General features: G+C 39.7%; 1 protein-coding gene across 1 annotated transcript in view; it reads right to left on the bottom strand.

Moving 5' to 3' along the window:
- Nucleotides 1-15,192, bottom strand: part of NWD2 (NACHT and WD repeat domain containing 2) — a 51,826-nt gene extending 36,634 nt beyond the window's left edge. The window contains exon 1 of the mRNA XM_041459299.1: nt 14,870-15,192. Within this exon, the coding sequence (XP_041315233.1) occupies nt 14,870-15,020 (151 nt within the window). The 5' untranslated portion in view covers nt 15,021-15,192. The remainder of the gene's footprint in view (nt 1-14,869) is intronic.
- Nucleotides 15,193-15,661: the final 469 nt, after the last annotated feature.

Genomic DNA, 15,661 nt, shown 5'->3' with positions numbered 1-15,661 from the left:
CTGGGTATTACCCGTGCTACTACAAACTTTGAATACTAGGAGGTAACGTGTCCCTAAATATTATGGAAAACTTGCCTCTGAAAATAATACCATAATAAGAAGTAATTTTCATTTCTATAGTGCCTTTCATCCCAAAGCATTTTGCAGTGAGTTTGAATCATGTAGCAGGTAAGAGAGAGGAAAAAAGACTTGAGCTCCCTACTACCCTTGCCTTCCTAGAAAATGAACTCCATAGACACTGATGTCATTTTTTTCCCTTGGAGTTTCTGTGAGGAGAGAGCATTAAAATAGGCATCCAAAGCTTCCCAAGATTAGGTAGACCAGGAATGGGAACAGGTTGATCTGAGTCAATTCTCCCAGTGTCCCTTCCCCATACAACAATGCCAACCTTGAGGTCTCTACTGGCTCTCTGGAAGGCAAATAAGAAACTGGACAGACTGAAGACCATTCATTAAGTCAACTAAACCCCAAAAATAACTAACCATCCAAATAAATCCTGATTAGCAAAACACTGCAACTTTACTGTGATGTAACACAGCTGCGTGTCCTCACTCCACCTGATGGTCAGAGCTCTCTCAGGAGATGCGCACAAAATCTGCGTGACTCAACCTTCTCAGTTCTTAAAAAACATAAACACAAGACTGGACTAAGCATTTCAGCCCAAAGGAATGTCTGCTTGTCATGAAAGTCAGAAGAAATAATGAAAAATAACATTAAGATCGTAAGTAATTCTGAAATGTGTCTCTCAAGTAGGAAAAAATGACAGGATGTGATTACAAATTTGTGATCTACACCAGAACACTCAAACAAACACACTTTCAAAACAAAAGACCTAACTAGGCAGGATTCAAAAATGTAGGGTGTCATTATAAGCCTAAAACTTCTAGTTGTAGCAATAGCCTCTTCTTTTTTAGCCCCAAATCAAACAATACCTGATTTGAAATGAGACATGTTTTTCTCTGAAATGTTCCAGGTTGTCAGTTCAGTAAGATGACAAATATAAGAACCACATACACATTAATTCAACCTATGAAACATGTATTTTTTTAAATTAAAATTTTTAAAATTATAATGGCCAGATTTCACAGTGTCATTTTATAAAATACCCTGCATCTTGACTGGTAATATGCTTAACCAGTGCCACCTATTGGTTTAACACTAACACCCAAATAAGTTAAAAAAAAAAGGCTGGATAGTAAATCAGAGGGGTCCAGACCCATATTAAAATACAGAATTTAGGGGAAACATCAGTATTAAACTGATATAACAGAAGGGAAGAAGTGGTTCCTATATCCAAATATCAAGACTCAAATTTTCATTATTCACATGATTGTCTTCCCAATTTGAAACAAATGTTGGTTTCTGACAGGTCTATTTTGTGTGCAGCATGCTTACATGAAACAAATTTGGAACTGGATGCAAAAGTTGGTGAAGTTAGTGGAAAGATCTGCCAATCCCAGCAGATTTTAAATGAAGTTCTACATTTGGCATGTATTGAAAGCCTGTATCTTTTGATACCTTACTGACTTCCAGAGTCTGAATGAAATCTCTCAATCCATAAATAAATCAATCAACCAGCAAATAAACAGTACATACTCTTATGTCACTCTAGTGGTGATGACATGGATGAAAACTCTGAAGCAGAATTTTATCTCACAACGTGTCCTACTTAACTAACCTCACATTACCCCTTGGGAACGGAGCACCCTTATAGATAGATGTTCTTAAATAAAACAAGAAGAGTTAGGTTGACCTGGAATCCTTCCCCAAGCCTGCACGTTCTCCCTAGAGCGCTGCTCGGGTGCACAGGTGTCCTGGTGTCCCCTGACCGTGATTCGTGGCACACATGGGGATGCAAACACGTCTGCACACAAATGCCACAAACAGCAGGAGCTTCAGCGACACCGCAGGCTGCAGGCAGAACCTCTGCAGGGGGAGAGCTTTTTGCACTCTGCAAACCGCACACGTGGAAGAATTCAAAAAAGTCCACTTCCTTCATTTAATAAAGCAAGTAAGGAAAAGCTCCTGAAAACATGACAATTTGCAAACCATTATCGTGGTACAATTAAATGATGTGACAGGAGAAACTGAAGACACAGCACAATTTGAAACACCAAAATTAAGTCTGAAAATTATCTCTGCAGAACACCAAAGGTTATGAAAAATAAACACTGGAAAACAACAAGGCCTGTTAGGACAAGAATTTGCTACTATGATCAAAATTAATGTGAAAGAAAAAATTCTTGTGAAATCTAAAGGAGGAGTTCTGAATGAGTTGTGGAAAAATGAATAACAGATGACAGAAATAAGGACCAGTGCACTACAAAATTTATGGGCAAAAATCCCATTGATTCATTGAGAGGTGTCAACTCACACTTCAAAAAATTATGGAATTTCCCAGAAAGCAGAAAAAAGGCTTACAACACTGGAAAAATGTTTTTAACAATTAAGTTATGTGCACTGCAATAGCTTTGCTACTTTTTTTCTTTCCTCACTAAACCAAAGAGAAAACCATCAGGGTGTGTTACTATGGCACTTAAGGTAATGAGGCTGTGGCAGTCAATAAAGCAAAAGGATGTCACAGACATTCTTCATCCTCACTGCAGATTAAGTGGTGGAAGAGAATGAAGTAGTATGTTGTACTTTCTTTCAGAAAGCATAAAGCACAGCAGAGCCCTAAAAAAACCACAAGAAAGCCAGTCTCATAAAAGCACAGACTTATTTCACAGTACAGCCTGGTACAGGACCATTACACACACCTCATTCTGAAGAAATGCCAATAGACACTCCTATGTGACTTTGCATCTGGCAGCACTTCAAAACAATGGAAGAGCTCTGCAAGCACTGTTGGCTCCTCAGTAAAGCTGCCCTTCCTTTATCTAAATTTTCTGCTTTAAGTGCACAAGTCACCAAGTTCCAATCCAACTTGCATTCTTCCTTAAATTTGGTACGATACAGCCACAATTTGGGTGACTACAAAACTGGTGAGGTCTGTTGGGCCAACTGGAAAAGCACGACTGAGAAAAGTGTGGGCTTCAAGTGAAAGATGTGAAGGCTTTTATGCCAGCAGATGGAAAAGTCTCGAACCTGACACTTTTGGGTGTGCAGAAGCACCCACATAAGAATAAGAGTTGCTGCTTGCTATCAGTGCAGTAGGTTTGCATCAATACAGTAGGAGTTTCCTTTGCAATGGATTTTTTTCCTTGATGCTAAATGGAGAGGATTAAATAACATCACTGAACAGTCAGAACAGCTCGTGGCTGTTGTAGAAACTGTTATCAAAGATGAATAAATGAAATGAAAACCCCAGCAAAGGAGAGCAGCTGCAAGAGGGCATTAAGCCCAGGACAATGGGACTGCATGAGGGAGAGACGCCAGACTCTCAACTACGGCTTGCCTGAAGAAGAGGATCTCAACTGATTTTAAAGGACTACTTCACTTAGTGGCAGACAATTTCAACCTAGCTATTAACACCCACTTACAGGCCCTGCAGTACAACCGTTTTTAAACTGAGAATTCCAAGTAGGGCCTGCACTGAAACTCATTGAGCATGGCCAAATAATTTACCAAGCTGGCTCGTTTTGATGGATTATGTAATGTCTGAGAGGCAAACAGTGACTGACATGTAAAGGAAGAGTGATTTATCAGACCTTGTTCTCCTTACCCTTCCAATTCTAATGATTCATCTAAGCATTATTTTTAGTGAAGATTATATAATCCAGTCAAAAAGGCCATTTTTAATAAATTCTAAAATGTAACTGTTTTTATCAGTCAATCATTCTTCGGATGCCTTGATTTTCCTAGCTATTGCTTTCTTGCTCTAGGTTTTATTAATTTCTTCTTCGTGCTAAGCACATTTTGATAATTATAGTAAAGTTAATAGTAAATTTGCAGTTTAACAATCTTGAGGAGTTAGCAATTGAAAAAGGACAACATATGTTTTAGCCACTTCGAGAAACAGATGTAGCTGAAACAATAAGTTTAATTTCTCACAAATACTTTATAAAAGTATGATATAGAAAATAATATTTAAGAAAAATTCCAAATGGCATACCAATTTACTTAATCCATGATTGAACTACAGAATATTTCCCAGATTAGCACTTTAGAATTACTTTAACCATCCTCCCCAGTTCTTTACTCTTGTTTTCCTGACTATAATACCCAATGAGTTATAATTACCTTTAAAGGAGGATAAAGACCTTCTGTGCTGCTGTGGTCTCAGTGGCAGTGTAGAAACTGGCTGAAAGGGTGGACTTGACTTTATTTCTATTTCTTCCACTGCCAGACAGTATCAGTCTTTCTCAGTGCTTGCAAAGGTATTGTCCCTTGGCCACAGAATAGAGAAAAATTAATCTGTTATCTGCCACGCCTACACACATTTAAAGGCAACTGAATCTATAACTGGAGATTTTGTTTGAAACTATTTTGAATTTACATAATGACTGTGAGGAGCTGACTGTGGCATTAACATTGGAACAATAAACCAGCAGTGGAATTGCTTAATAGAATTATATAATATTATACATGGCTGATTATAGAAAGTGTAAAATAGAACATTTTTAATTAAAACAGGTAGAGTGTAAAGAGATTATTTGCATTTTAATCTCCGTTTTCTAAAAAAATGGAGGAATAAGTGATGAACTGTATTTTCTACATCTCTGTTCTCTTTTGAAAAGTATTCTTAACACATTAACTGACATTAAACAAATCAGACCAGCAAATCACCATGTAAATAAGAGAAATCCTGTAAATGAGTCTCCCATTCATATATAAACCACCAAAGCAAAAGCTGTAACATGAGCCATAACATTATAGACACTTCATAAATGCCTCATTTTAAAAAAAGCTTTACCTGAAACAAGCAGACCACTGCAGGAGTTTATTGATTTGTATTATCTATCTTTTGTACAGATGCTCAGACATGGTAAAAGTATGAGGAGGGAGAATCTGGATTTGAGAAATTTGTGAATAATTACTTACACCAGTTACTGAAAGTTATTGAAACTCATTCTAAACAAGGAAGTTTTAAGTAGTTTTTTTACTTTTGGTAATTTTAGTGACTAATGAGCTTATTGTGTGCCCATATGTTGCTTGTAAGCACAACCATAGTGTTATTGAAGACACACCACTGCAGCATGCTCTAAAGTCTGCCTTCCTCTGTGTTTTCTTAACTGGTTTGGAGGGAGCTCATGAAGAGTGAGGTAATCTGCCAGGAATGGCACAGGTACGTTTGCTCCTGCTTCAGACAGGAGGACAGATCTGAAAGCCTCAAGAGGTCCCTTGCAGCCCCTGTAGTCTGTGATTTGCACAACAAGAAATGCCTAATGAAGTATCTGTGTAAGGTCCCTGGGACGTCTGTTACAGCCACACACACGCCTGCTTTAGGTGGCATGTCACGGAACTCAATGGCACTAACTCTGCTCACCACAGATGGCTCAGTTCTTTATAATCTCATGTCAGAAATGACTTGCATTTCAAAGTAAATCATGATCCAAATTTTGCTAGTGTTGTGATGTACCAAATTAGGGATCACACAAACAGAAATGCTTCAATAACTTGTTTCAAGGGCACTGTATAATTCTTCATCACTTTTAAATGTAATACAATACATATATAGATAAAACAAGACCATTATCAGATAATAATATGATTCTATAATTTTCCTAGTATTTTCTAGCAACCACTCCTAAAAAGATCAACATGTACTGCTCACTGATATCTGAGCTATCAGAAATATTATAGAGTAAAAAATACAAATTTTCTTCAGAACTTACTACTTTGTCTTGCCAGAACAGTACAGGCTGTGAATCTAGCCACCAGGACTATTATTAAGAATGAAAACATTTTTCTTTTGATCTCCTTTTCCAGAATTTATGGGGCCTTTATTACACAGCAGTAGGTATGGAAAAATAAAAATATCAACTCCTGAATTTCAAAAAATCACTTATAAGGTGGTCATACAAGATTTATGTTTAATTATGATAGTAAAGCAAGATCCTCTAGATGTGTCATGCTGGCATAATTAGGTGTGGAAAATTCTTGATAATAAGGTAACCCTTAGATTAGAGACCTTCATAACACTCCTTTGGATCAGACTTCATACCTTATGCTCCTTAGATTGCTGAATGCTGTCATTTCCTTATTTATTTCTTATTATGGTTCCATTTAAATAACTCTGTAGGAATAAGGACATTTGGATACCTAGGCCTTCACAGCTAACCTTTCTTTCTATATACAGATAGACAAAAATGGATCACTACAATGATGGTTTTGGATAAAGTTACTCTTTTAGGGAGACCTGCTTCTAGATACCCTTTCTCCACAGAAACTCTCACGTTTGTTGTTCGAGATCTCTTCTTTGGGTGAATGCACACAGTCTTGTTCATAAAAAAATTCACAATAAAGTTAGCAGGACTAGGCATTTTACTGGGCAATAATCCATCTCAAGATTTGGAAAGGTTGTTACAAGTGCCAAGACTATTGACTAATTAGTAAAGCAACTAGACAAATTCATGGAAGCAAAGGGTCTCACAGGCTATTAAGCATAAAGACATCACCTTCATCATTTTGTCCTTGTCATGATTTATTATTCTTTCATCATACATCTGAAATTGCCAGGGTCAGAGAAGAGTATTGGGTTCCCCTAGTCTAAATCACTAAGCCCGATCTTACTGCATTTGCTTCTCATTTATCTTGTGTGTAACAGCTGATTTGCATAACTCTTTAAGTATGGATAACTCCTCTCATCTAAAAATATTTAACCCACTTGGTTACTCATTGGTTCTCAATCATTTAGAAGTAATCTTAATCTAATATTTTAACTTAAACTCTCAATCTAAAGCTGTCCAGATAGGTCTCTTGGTCATTAATTCTCCTTTCATCTTAATGTATTAGAAAACATTATTAGTTAGAGACTAAATAAGAATTTCACAAATAACATTGCTATGTATCATACATACAGTATAATAACTATCTATCTCAACACCTGTTTCAGTTTGGAGATTCGTAAAGCCTAGATGAGACTGTGAAGGTACTCAATTGCTAGGAGGGTGATATGGGCTCTATGAATAAATATTTTCAAGGGTTTAATCATACCACAGAGGAGTATTACTATACTGAAGAATGCAGCTCTGCCACCCCAGGAAATGCTAGGAGCAGGCTGAACAAGAGTATTTGACAGGCTCTGACAGTTTAGCTACTTGATCAGTCCCAATGATTGATACATACAACAGCATGACTCTGGATTAAATTCAGTGTGGAAGTCCTGCCATTTTCTAGTCTTTCCAGTTTCTGACAGGAAGTGTATTTCGAACACTCCGATAAATCTAGTCTCTAAAGGTGACTTTCTTCTCTAGATGCATATTCTGCACAGAATGACTGTAGCTGCTCAGGCCTAAGGTCTGTCCAGCCCAGTGTCCCATCTCCAAGAGGACGCTAACAGGTGGTGACAGAGGGATCTAAAGACCGGGTCAAAGACAGATGGAGCCATTTAATTATGGTGGTGAGGTGGCTTACAAGAGTTGCATTTGGCACATGTCCTCCTTACCCAGCACAGCACCATGCACGTGGCATGCTGCATTGATTTGGGCCTTCTTACTATTAACTCTGCTACACTGCTTGTTTTCAGCTACCTGTGATTTAGCCCTACTCCCCTTCTGACTACAGATTTTGGAAGTAAAAACTTCTCTCTAATACAAACCCTATATTAGTAAGACTAGTGTCAGGCCTTATTTTAGAGGAGCACTGACACAACCATTATTAAATTGTGTTCTCTAATTCTATTATTATCCTTCTTTAATTAAAATTCCACTAAGGGGCTAAAGCAGTTTTCTTGAACAGTGCTGCCTATATTAAAATCTGCCAGATTTCTTTGTAATCCATGCACATGACTATTTATGATATTCTATTTATATCTACCACCTTCAATATATTAAAACCTGAAATTACTGTAGGTATTACTACTAATGTATTATTACTGCAGCCTGAAATGATACCACATCACAAAACACTCCTTCAGCTGCTAACTTCAAAGAAATTTCATTTGTTTTAGATTAAAAAATTACCACTTGGGCACTGCCCTCATGTCTTGAGTTAGAAGTTTAGTAATTCCTTTAAGTTTTCTTTTTGTGACATATATTTTAAAATTGCCCAAACAAAAACTTAAAGTCTAATGTAGGATTTTCTCTTGCGTGTTCACAAATCTGTGGACACATGCTCACACAGTCATTGTATGCAAGTTTCCTAAGAGGAATTATTTTGCTGCATAAGCTCAGATAGGATGCCGAGTTATGCAGTTATGTACCTTTTGTACTACGCTGCTCTTATGTGATTACACAAATCCTACCACAGAATACACGTGGCCTCCTTGAAACACAGCCCTGGAAATCCTCTTCAGCTTGCTGCCCAGCAGACTGTTGCCAGCAGAGAGGTCATCCCACTGCCCTTGAGCAGGCAGAAAAGAAGCTCCACTCTCTTGACTGGGGAAAGCTCTGGGATGCTGCCTGCTTGGTGCTGCCTCTCATTTAAAGGTCTCATACCTTGCTGAGGGAGCAATTCCCAATAAGGACCTGATTCAACACCACTGCTACTCATCATCTAATACATTGTTTGAGAAATTAATATCGCATGAAATTTGCACACTTGTTTCATTGTCCCTCACTGTACTTAGAAACTGTGTCAAGGGTCCAGAAGCTCCCCTTTATCACTGAAAGAAAGCCACTGCCCCTAAAAATGAGGCACAGTCTAGCATGCAAATACATCTGAAGAAATAAAGCAACATTTGCCAAGTTAGAAAGAAAAGAAATTGTAGGTAGATTCTGCTTTGTTTTAATATTATTTCTTCGACGCTATGAAAAGCAGTGATACTCCTCTGTAAAGCCTTCACTTTTACAACAGCATTCCACAGAATCTAGGCAGCTCTTCAGTATTGCTAGAAATACAACCATGAGTGATACCCTTTGAACATACTCAGTTCTCACAAGAGAACTGAGCACTACCAGCAAGTCTGAATATAGTACATGACAGTGTGATTTGAGTGTCACACATCCATTATACCATCCTAAGCAGTGTAGAGTATTTTACATAATTTATGTATATGCGTGCATATGTGTGTACAGACAACTATAGATACATAAAATTACAATTTTAATATTTTTAATATTAAAAATAATGGACATGTGGTCAAAAAATTTAAGTAGATAGTGTAAATATCTAATCCATTTGAAGCTGATAACTCCAGGTGTTGCTACTAGGAAAATGATTGATGACCAGGAGTTTCAGACAACTGCTTATTTCTAATTAGCAAGAAGAAGCCACAAACCCAACAAATTACATAGCTTGCTCTTTTACTAAAATACCCCCACCCAACACCTCTTGGTTATAGTACTGTTGCCAAATGCACATCCTACCTTTTGAGTCATGAATGAAAATATTGTGGAAAATTAAACAAAAGTTTTCAGTGTTTCCATTTGCATATTTAGTACATTTAGAGAAAATCCTTAGCCCAGTCCACAGGCTACACAAGCAGAAAACCCACACGAAGAACAGGAGGACATGAAGAGCAGTTCTTTTCATACAGATTGTCAGATTATTACAGTTTTATCTGTGTGACAGAGTAACAGCAACAAAGACTACTTGTTGAGGATCTACTTAGCAAAAAGCCATCTTGTACTGGCTGGTTCTGCATTTCAAAAATTTAAGTCTACATAAAACTTGGTCATACAGTCTCAAGGAAAGTCAGATCTTGCTTTTTGCTCAATCACCGCAACAATGGAGTTGTTTCAGAGCACAACAGAAAAGAGAAAATTATACATAGGAGCAGAAGTATTGGAAATGGCAGGCTGCTTTCCTACTTAATAAACTGTTGGTATCTCTGACCTCTGGACCTCCTGAAATAAGACATATTTCAAGTCAAGGTTTACACCAAACCTGGGTACTTTAATGATTTTTCTCCCCCAGACTCTGAGATACTTTAAAACTACTGAACTCCTTCCCCCCCACCCCCAAAGAGGTAGCTTGGTTTTTGACTCTTAAACACTACAGTGATGTGCGTCACACAAAACCATAAATAGGTACAAAATTAGGTAACCAGAACTAACACTTAGCACAAAAAAAGTCCTGAGTTATTTGTCTCCACATCTCCGCAACACCTCCTTTGCAATTTCATACACTTGAACATCTGTGGTTTTCTTTAGCTAAGGAATAAATTCCACTCAGATTATATAAAATTGTCTTTATAAAAAGATCTTCATGTAACGTATCCAAGTAGGGACACCATATGGTATTTTGGGACCGGTCACAAAGGACCATCATTAACCAAGCATTATTCTGGCTTTTGAATATCTTTCCACTTTAACATTTCCTCAACTATATTTTCCTTAAGGAAAACAATATTTCAGGTAAAAATAATACAACAGACCTTGAGCATGATAAGAATGTCAGATTATGCCTTTCTCTTATCATATGGCAATAACTTTGTAAATAAAGCAATCATAATTCTTCATCTGCTTTATCTACCATCATGTTCTAAACTACAAATTCACATGACTTTTTTTTCTTTCACATGTACATAAACAGATAAAAACACATGTAATTCCTACAAAGCAGCCTATAACAGCAGGTCCAAATGAAAACAGTAGTAAGACCTGTTTCTCCAGTCATTATTTACTTCTTCTCTAGTTAACAAAACTAACTGCTGATGGCAATTTTGCTTTACGTATCACGAGAATGTAAGTAAATTTGGCATTGAACACTTCACTAAAACTGAGTGTTTTTCAAATTAATACAATGTTCTGGATGATGCATGTCAATGGAAACGAACTAAGGCGAAAAACTGAATAGTAAATCAAGAAAACTCCAAGTCATTCAATAGCGTAAGACAAGGAAACCTCACGCTGGCAAATCATGGGGAAGCTGGTGAAGTTCCAGTTGTACAGGTTGGTTTTATACTGTGCTTGTATAGAATGGAATCATTACAGTGGTGGTAATATCAGCAGTATCTTCTAATATAATAAGATCTTCATTTTATATTTCTGCATGTATACATAGGACTTCATATTTAAGATGGTTAATCATGTCAAAACTAGTAGTTGGTTTAATGGTTTTAAAAAATGGGTACAGGAGACACAGAAACCATGAGGATTAAAAAGGGCTGTAAAACAAAGCTTGTTCATGATCTCATCAAAGTTATTTGTTTGTACAACAGAGGGCATTAATAGGCTAAAAATGGCTAAAAACTATTAACCGTCCAGCAATGCAGTGCTGGAACTCAGGAAGTATGCAAGGGTGCTGCTCAAAGGAGAGTGCAGTATAGAGCTGAAAGAGTGGCTGGGAAAGGATCATCCTTGCCGTGTGAAGTGCTAGATGCAACCCTGTTTACATTTTGAGATCTGGCTGGCTAACACCACCTGTGTCAGGACACACTCAGGTTCTATATAAAGGTATTATCATCCTGTCTGCAGTGGAACCACCTGTGTGTAGGATTTGGCTTTATACACATCCCTTGTCAGAGCATTCATTTGTTTCTACTGGTTACTGAGGCATCTTCACAACATGAACTCCAAGAGCTCAGAGTACAAAAATTATCCATGTCTTAACTAATTGAAACAATAACATGACTTTAAGTCAAACTAGCAAAGGACTGATTTCCTCACTTTCAGAAGAGCCAATAGGATTTAAAATGTTCAGAGTTTTGACTGCTTGTTTCAATTCACTGGATTTTATTCTCAAGACAAATTCCTAACTCCATTTCAGGAACCAGTTTCAATGAGAGCTCATAATATTTCCTTACACCACCACGCAGCTTGTCGAAACAGCCAACTTTGCAACACAAATGATTTTCTGTTTGAAGTAGTGACGAGAATCATTGGACTGCTCTGAACCCATATAGGGCTGATACCACAGTTCCGTGTAATGGAACCATATGGGAGTTTACACCTGTTGTTTTTCACATGAACTGTATGTTCATGGCAGGCGTCTACACAGGCACTACTGAGTAGCAGAGAAACTGTCATTAACTGACTTGCTCTTAACAGTGCACAGATTGCTACGTGGAACAGTAAGCACTCATTACAATCAGGCAAAAATTACTTACTTATCACTTTGAAATAATGAAAATATCTTGAGAAAACCAAAACCAATAAAAATCTTCAACCTCTCTTAGCCAAAATGCCTATTTAAATGCATATTCAAATATTGCTGATTGCTTATATCTACTGAAATGTGAAAACAGATTTATCTGCATTCAAATAGAACAACTAATAGAACAACTTCCATGTTTCTAAAGATCCAGTCATTTGCAGTGATGTGAAGATGGATTAATTGATATCAACAACTTGAGCAAGACAATGCTGCTAACTACTAGAGGTAAATACAGTTTCATTTATCTACAAAATTTCCTCTAGAAAACAAAACTGCAAAATGAAGCAATCTCACTCCTACTACCCATGCTCACTGTCTCCAGTTGTTCTTTTTAGGGACTTCTAGTTAAGAAATTTTTCAAATAACCACTTTCCTAGTTGCATAATAAAAACATAATGTATTTCAGTCATACTAAAGCATGATTATAAAGAACAGATCAAACACTGATTACCAGAGTTCTCCCCTACACACTTCCTAAATATAATTCAAGAAAACTTCTTTTAGGTTTGTACACTTTCAGTGGTAGATAATTTTTCTTGTAACTGCTAGCAGGATTAACCCATACGCTTCTCTGACACCACAGTTCAAGTCTACCTCTGTGAGTCTGGGGGCTCACTGCCCTTTTCAGGAATGCTCTGAATCAAGAAGAATGGGTATAAACTGTATAAACTGTAGTGATAGGCTGAAAATTAACAAGAGAGGCCCTAGTCATGCAAATATCAATTGTAGTTGAATGTGTTAAAAGGTTTACTGAGTGGGAATACTTTAACCTTTTCATCCAGAATTTCTGCACGGTGAACTTTTTCAAGTGTTTTACCAACAACAGTTCTATCTCAAAGTACTTTACTAGAAGATGTGTAAACCCCATTATAGGCTAATTTCTTGTTTATTCACGTTTCCTTTTTCAAAAGTCATATTTAGTCAGTAATATTTCAACAACAGTTATCACCAATAACTAGTAATGGTTGTTTCTTGTCATTGAGAGTCCTTAAATGTTCATAAACAAAACCTGTAGCCACTCTGAAATTTTTAAATTTTAAAATCATTTTTAAAAGCAGGAGCAATGTCACAGGTAAAATATTTGACATGAGGAGTGTTAATCATTGTGACCACATGAGACTACAAGAAAGATAATGTAAACAATCCTAAAATGTTTGAATTGTTTTCTTTCAGTGTTGGGATTTTTTTAAAGCTGATATTTTTAAATTACAATTCCAGGATAAAATCCTGGAAATGGATATATAATGGCTTTAAATCTCAACTTTCAGAATGAGTTAAGTGCGTTTTCTATTTTAGCAAATAACTAGCTAACATACCAAGCTACCCTAAATGCCATTCACATCAAATGCAGAGGCATCAGCAGCTTCCCAGTTAAGGCAATGCTGGCAGAAATCCATTTCTAATGATCCACAGTAATTTTCTTTCAGAGTTTCAGTTTTTCTAAAAATCCACAGTAATTTTCTTTCAGAGCCAAATAGATTTTTTTCCAATTATCACTATTTTTATATCTCTTTGCTTGGATTCCAGCAATAAACTGCAAACATTTTCATGCCCTCCTTAAAGAAGGTCATCTTTTTAAACAAACAGGAATGTTGAATATGAGACCAGTGAGTTTCCTTGTGTTGAAAGCAAGTAAGAAGTGCTGGAAGTGTGGGGGAGTTCTTCAAAGCAGCACTATGCCCAGTTTTTTTGGTTGTGAGCACTATTTCTCATACTCCTGTAAGTACTTGTGCCAAGACAATTTTCACTTCAAAGTTCAAACTATTTTGTCGTTTCAGGCATGATTTTCAAATCTCTGATGTTTGCATAAAAGGTGACAGTATTGTTGAATTAGAAGTGTTGGGGGGAAGGTGGTGGGTGGTGGTGTGAAAGATAATTGTGAATACAGTGGGCTCATTTTTTTACAGACAAGTAACGTCACAAGTGTGAATGCTTAATTTATTATTTCCGTGCTTCAAGTGGGAATATGCTTCAGCAACTCCTATCTCACATGTGGGAATGACACCTCCTGAATGTATGCAAATTCCTCGAATCAAAGGGTAATTTTAAAAATAGGCTTTAAACAGCAGGATGCCTAATTAATTCAGGTACTGGGTATACGACCCCGACTTTATTAAGCTAAAACTGCAGGTTTCAAGGCGTGCTTCCTTGGAAGCAGAGTACAGCCGGGATCAAAGGATCACCTTAGCTGTAGCCTCAGCCGTCTAAGACCTGGGTTCATTGTGCTATGAAATCTACCGGAAACTCTTATTAACCAGACCCCCCAGGAGAGCTCTTCAAAACATCCCCCCTGAAAATCCTCCCTCCCCTTCGCTAGAAGGCAGCCCATTTCCAGACTCCAGATCCGCGTGTGCCCTGCAGCTCCGACAGCGCAAAAATGAGAGGATGCCCCGCGCCCCGGTGCCTTTCAGGCGCGTCATTTACAGACATAAAACTTAGGAAGAGACGTACACCGGCGCCTCCGAACCCCGCTCCGAGCTCGTACACCCACACCCGGCAAAGCCCGCCCCACAACCCCGCTGCCGCCTCGCACCGCTCCCCACACCGCCCGGGCCCGGCCGGCCGGCCGGAGGGGTCCCGGCCATCCGCTGCGGAGAGGGCCAGGAGCCGGTCCCGGCCCTTGAGCGGGGCTGCCCGGGAGCAGCGGCGGCGGAGCGGGGCCGGGGAGCGGCGCGGGCGCTGCGGGCGGCAGGGGGAGCTGCGGGGCGGGCGCGGCAGCCGCGGTTACCTTCGGGGTTGGCGCTGATGAAGACGCGGACGCTCCTGCCGCTCGGCACCAGGTGGGACGGCAGCGCAGAGAGGTTGCCGGAGAACGCCGCCCGCCGCAGCGCCGCGTCCCGCGGGCAGGGCAGCCTGCCGCCCGCCCCGGCCGGCCACATCCCGCAGGGCGAGCCGCCGGCTCAGAGCAGCCCCTGGAGCGCCGCGGCGGCGCCAGCAGCTCTCGCCACCGGCTGAAGGGCAGCGGCCATACGGACCCTCGGGCTGCCCGGGGCCGCCGCCTGCCTCCGCGGCGGCGGTGCGGCTGGGGCTGTGGCCGCCGCCCGGCGCCGGAGCGCGGGGGGAGCGAGGCGACGATGCGCCGACCGCCCCCGCGCCNGGCCGGCGAGTCGCTCTGGTTCCCCCTCCGCCAGCGAGGGCTTGCGGTGTCCAAAGCGGGGACGCCTCCGGTGAGGCTGACGGCGCCTTCGCTCCTTCGAGTGTGTCACAGCCCCGGGATCGGATTTTTATAGGAAAACTGCTGCCGGCTCATCCTTTGGACTCGGAAGAGTTCAGAGCCCTTCTTGTGTTCCGTAATCTCCTGCACAGGAGTCCCACCTGCTCACATACAAAGGACAGATGCTCTTGCTGCTTTTTTTCTTTCCTTTGTTTTTAATCAGTTATTTATTTATCGGAATAAATGAAAAGCTGCGGTTTGAAGAATGAAAGAGACAGGAAGCAGCGAGACGCGCCGCTGGCGGGATGCGGTCCCTTTGCAGCAGTCAGTGGCGGGGCACGGCGGGCCGGTCCCTGCCGGAGGGCG

Source organism: Pyrgilauda ruficollis, unplaced genomic scaffold, assembly GCF_017590135.1.
Source record: "Pyrgilauda ruficollis isolate IOZ18807 unplaced genomic scaffold, ASM1759013v1 scaffold1, whole genome shotgun sequence".
Lineage (NCBI taxonomy): Eukaryota > Metazoa > Chordata > Aves > Passeriformes > Passeridae > Pyrgilauda > Pyrgilauda ruficollis.
The sequence above is the reverse complement of the archived record's forward strand: the minus strand, read 5'-3'. Positions and strand labels throughout refer to the sequence as shown.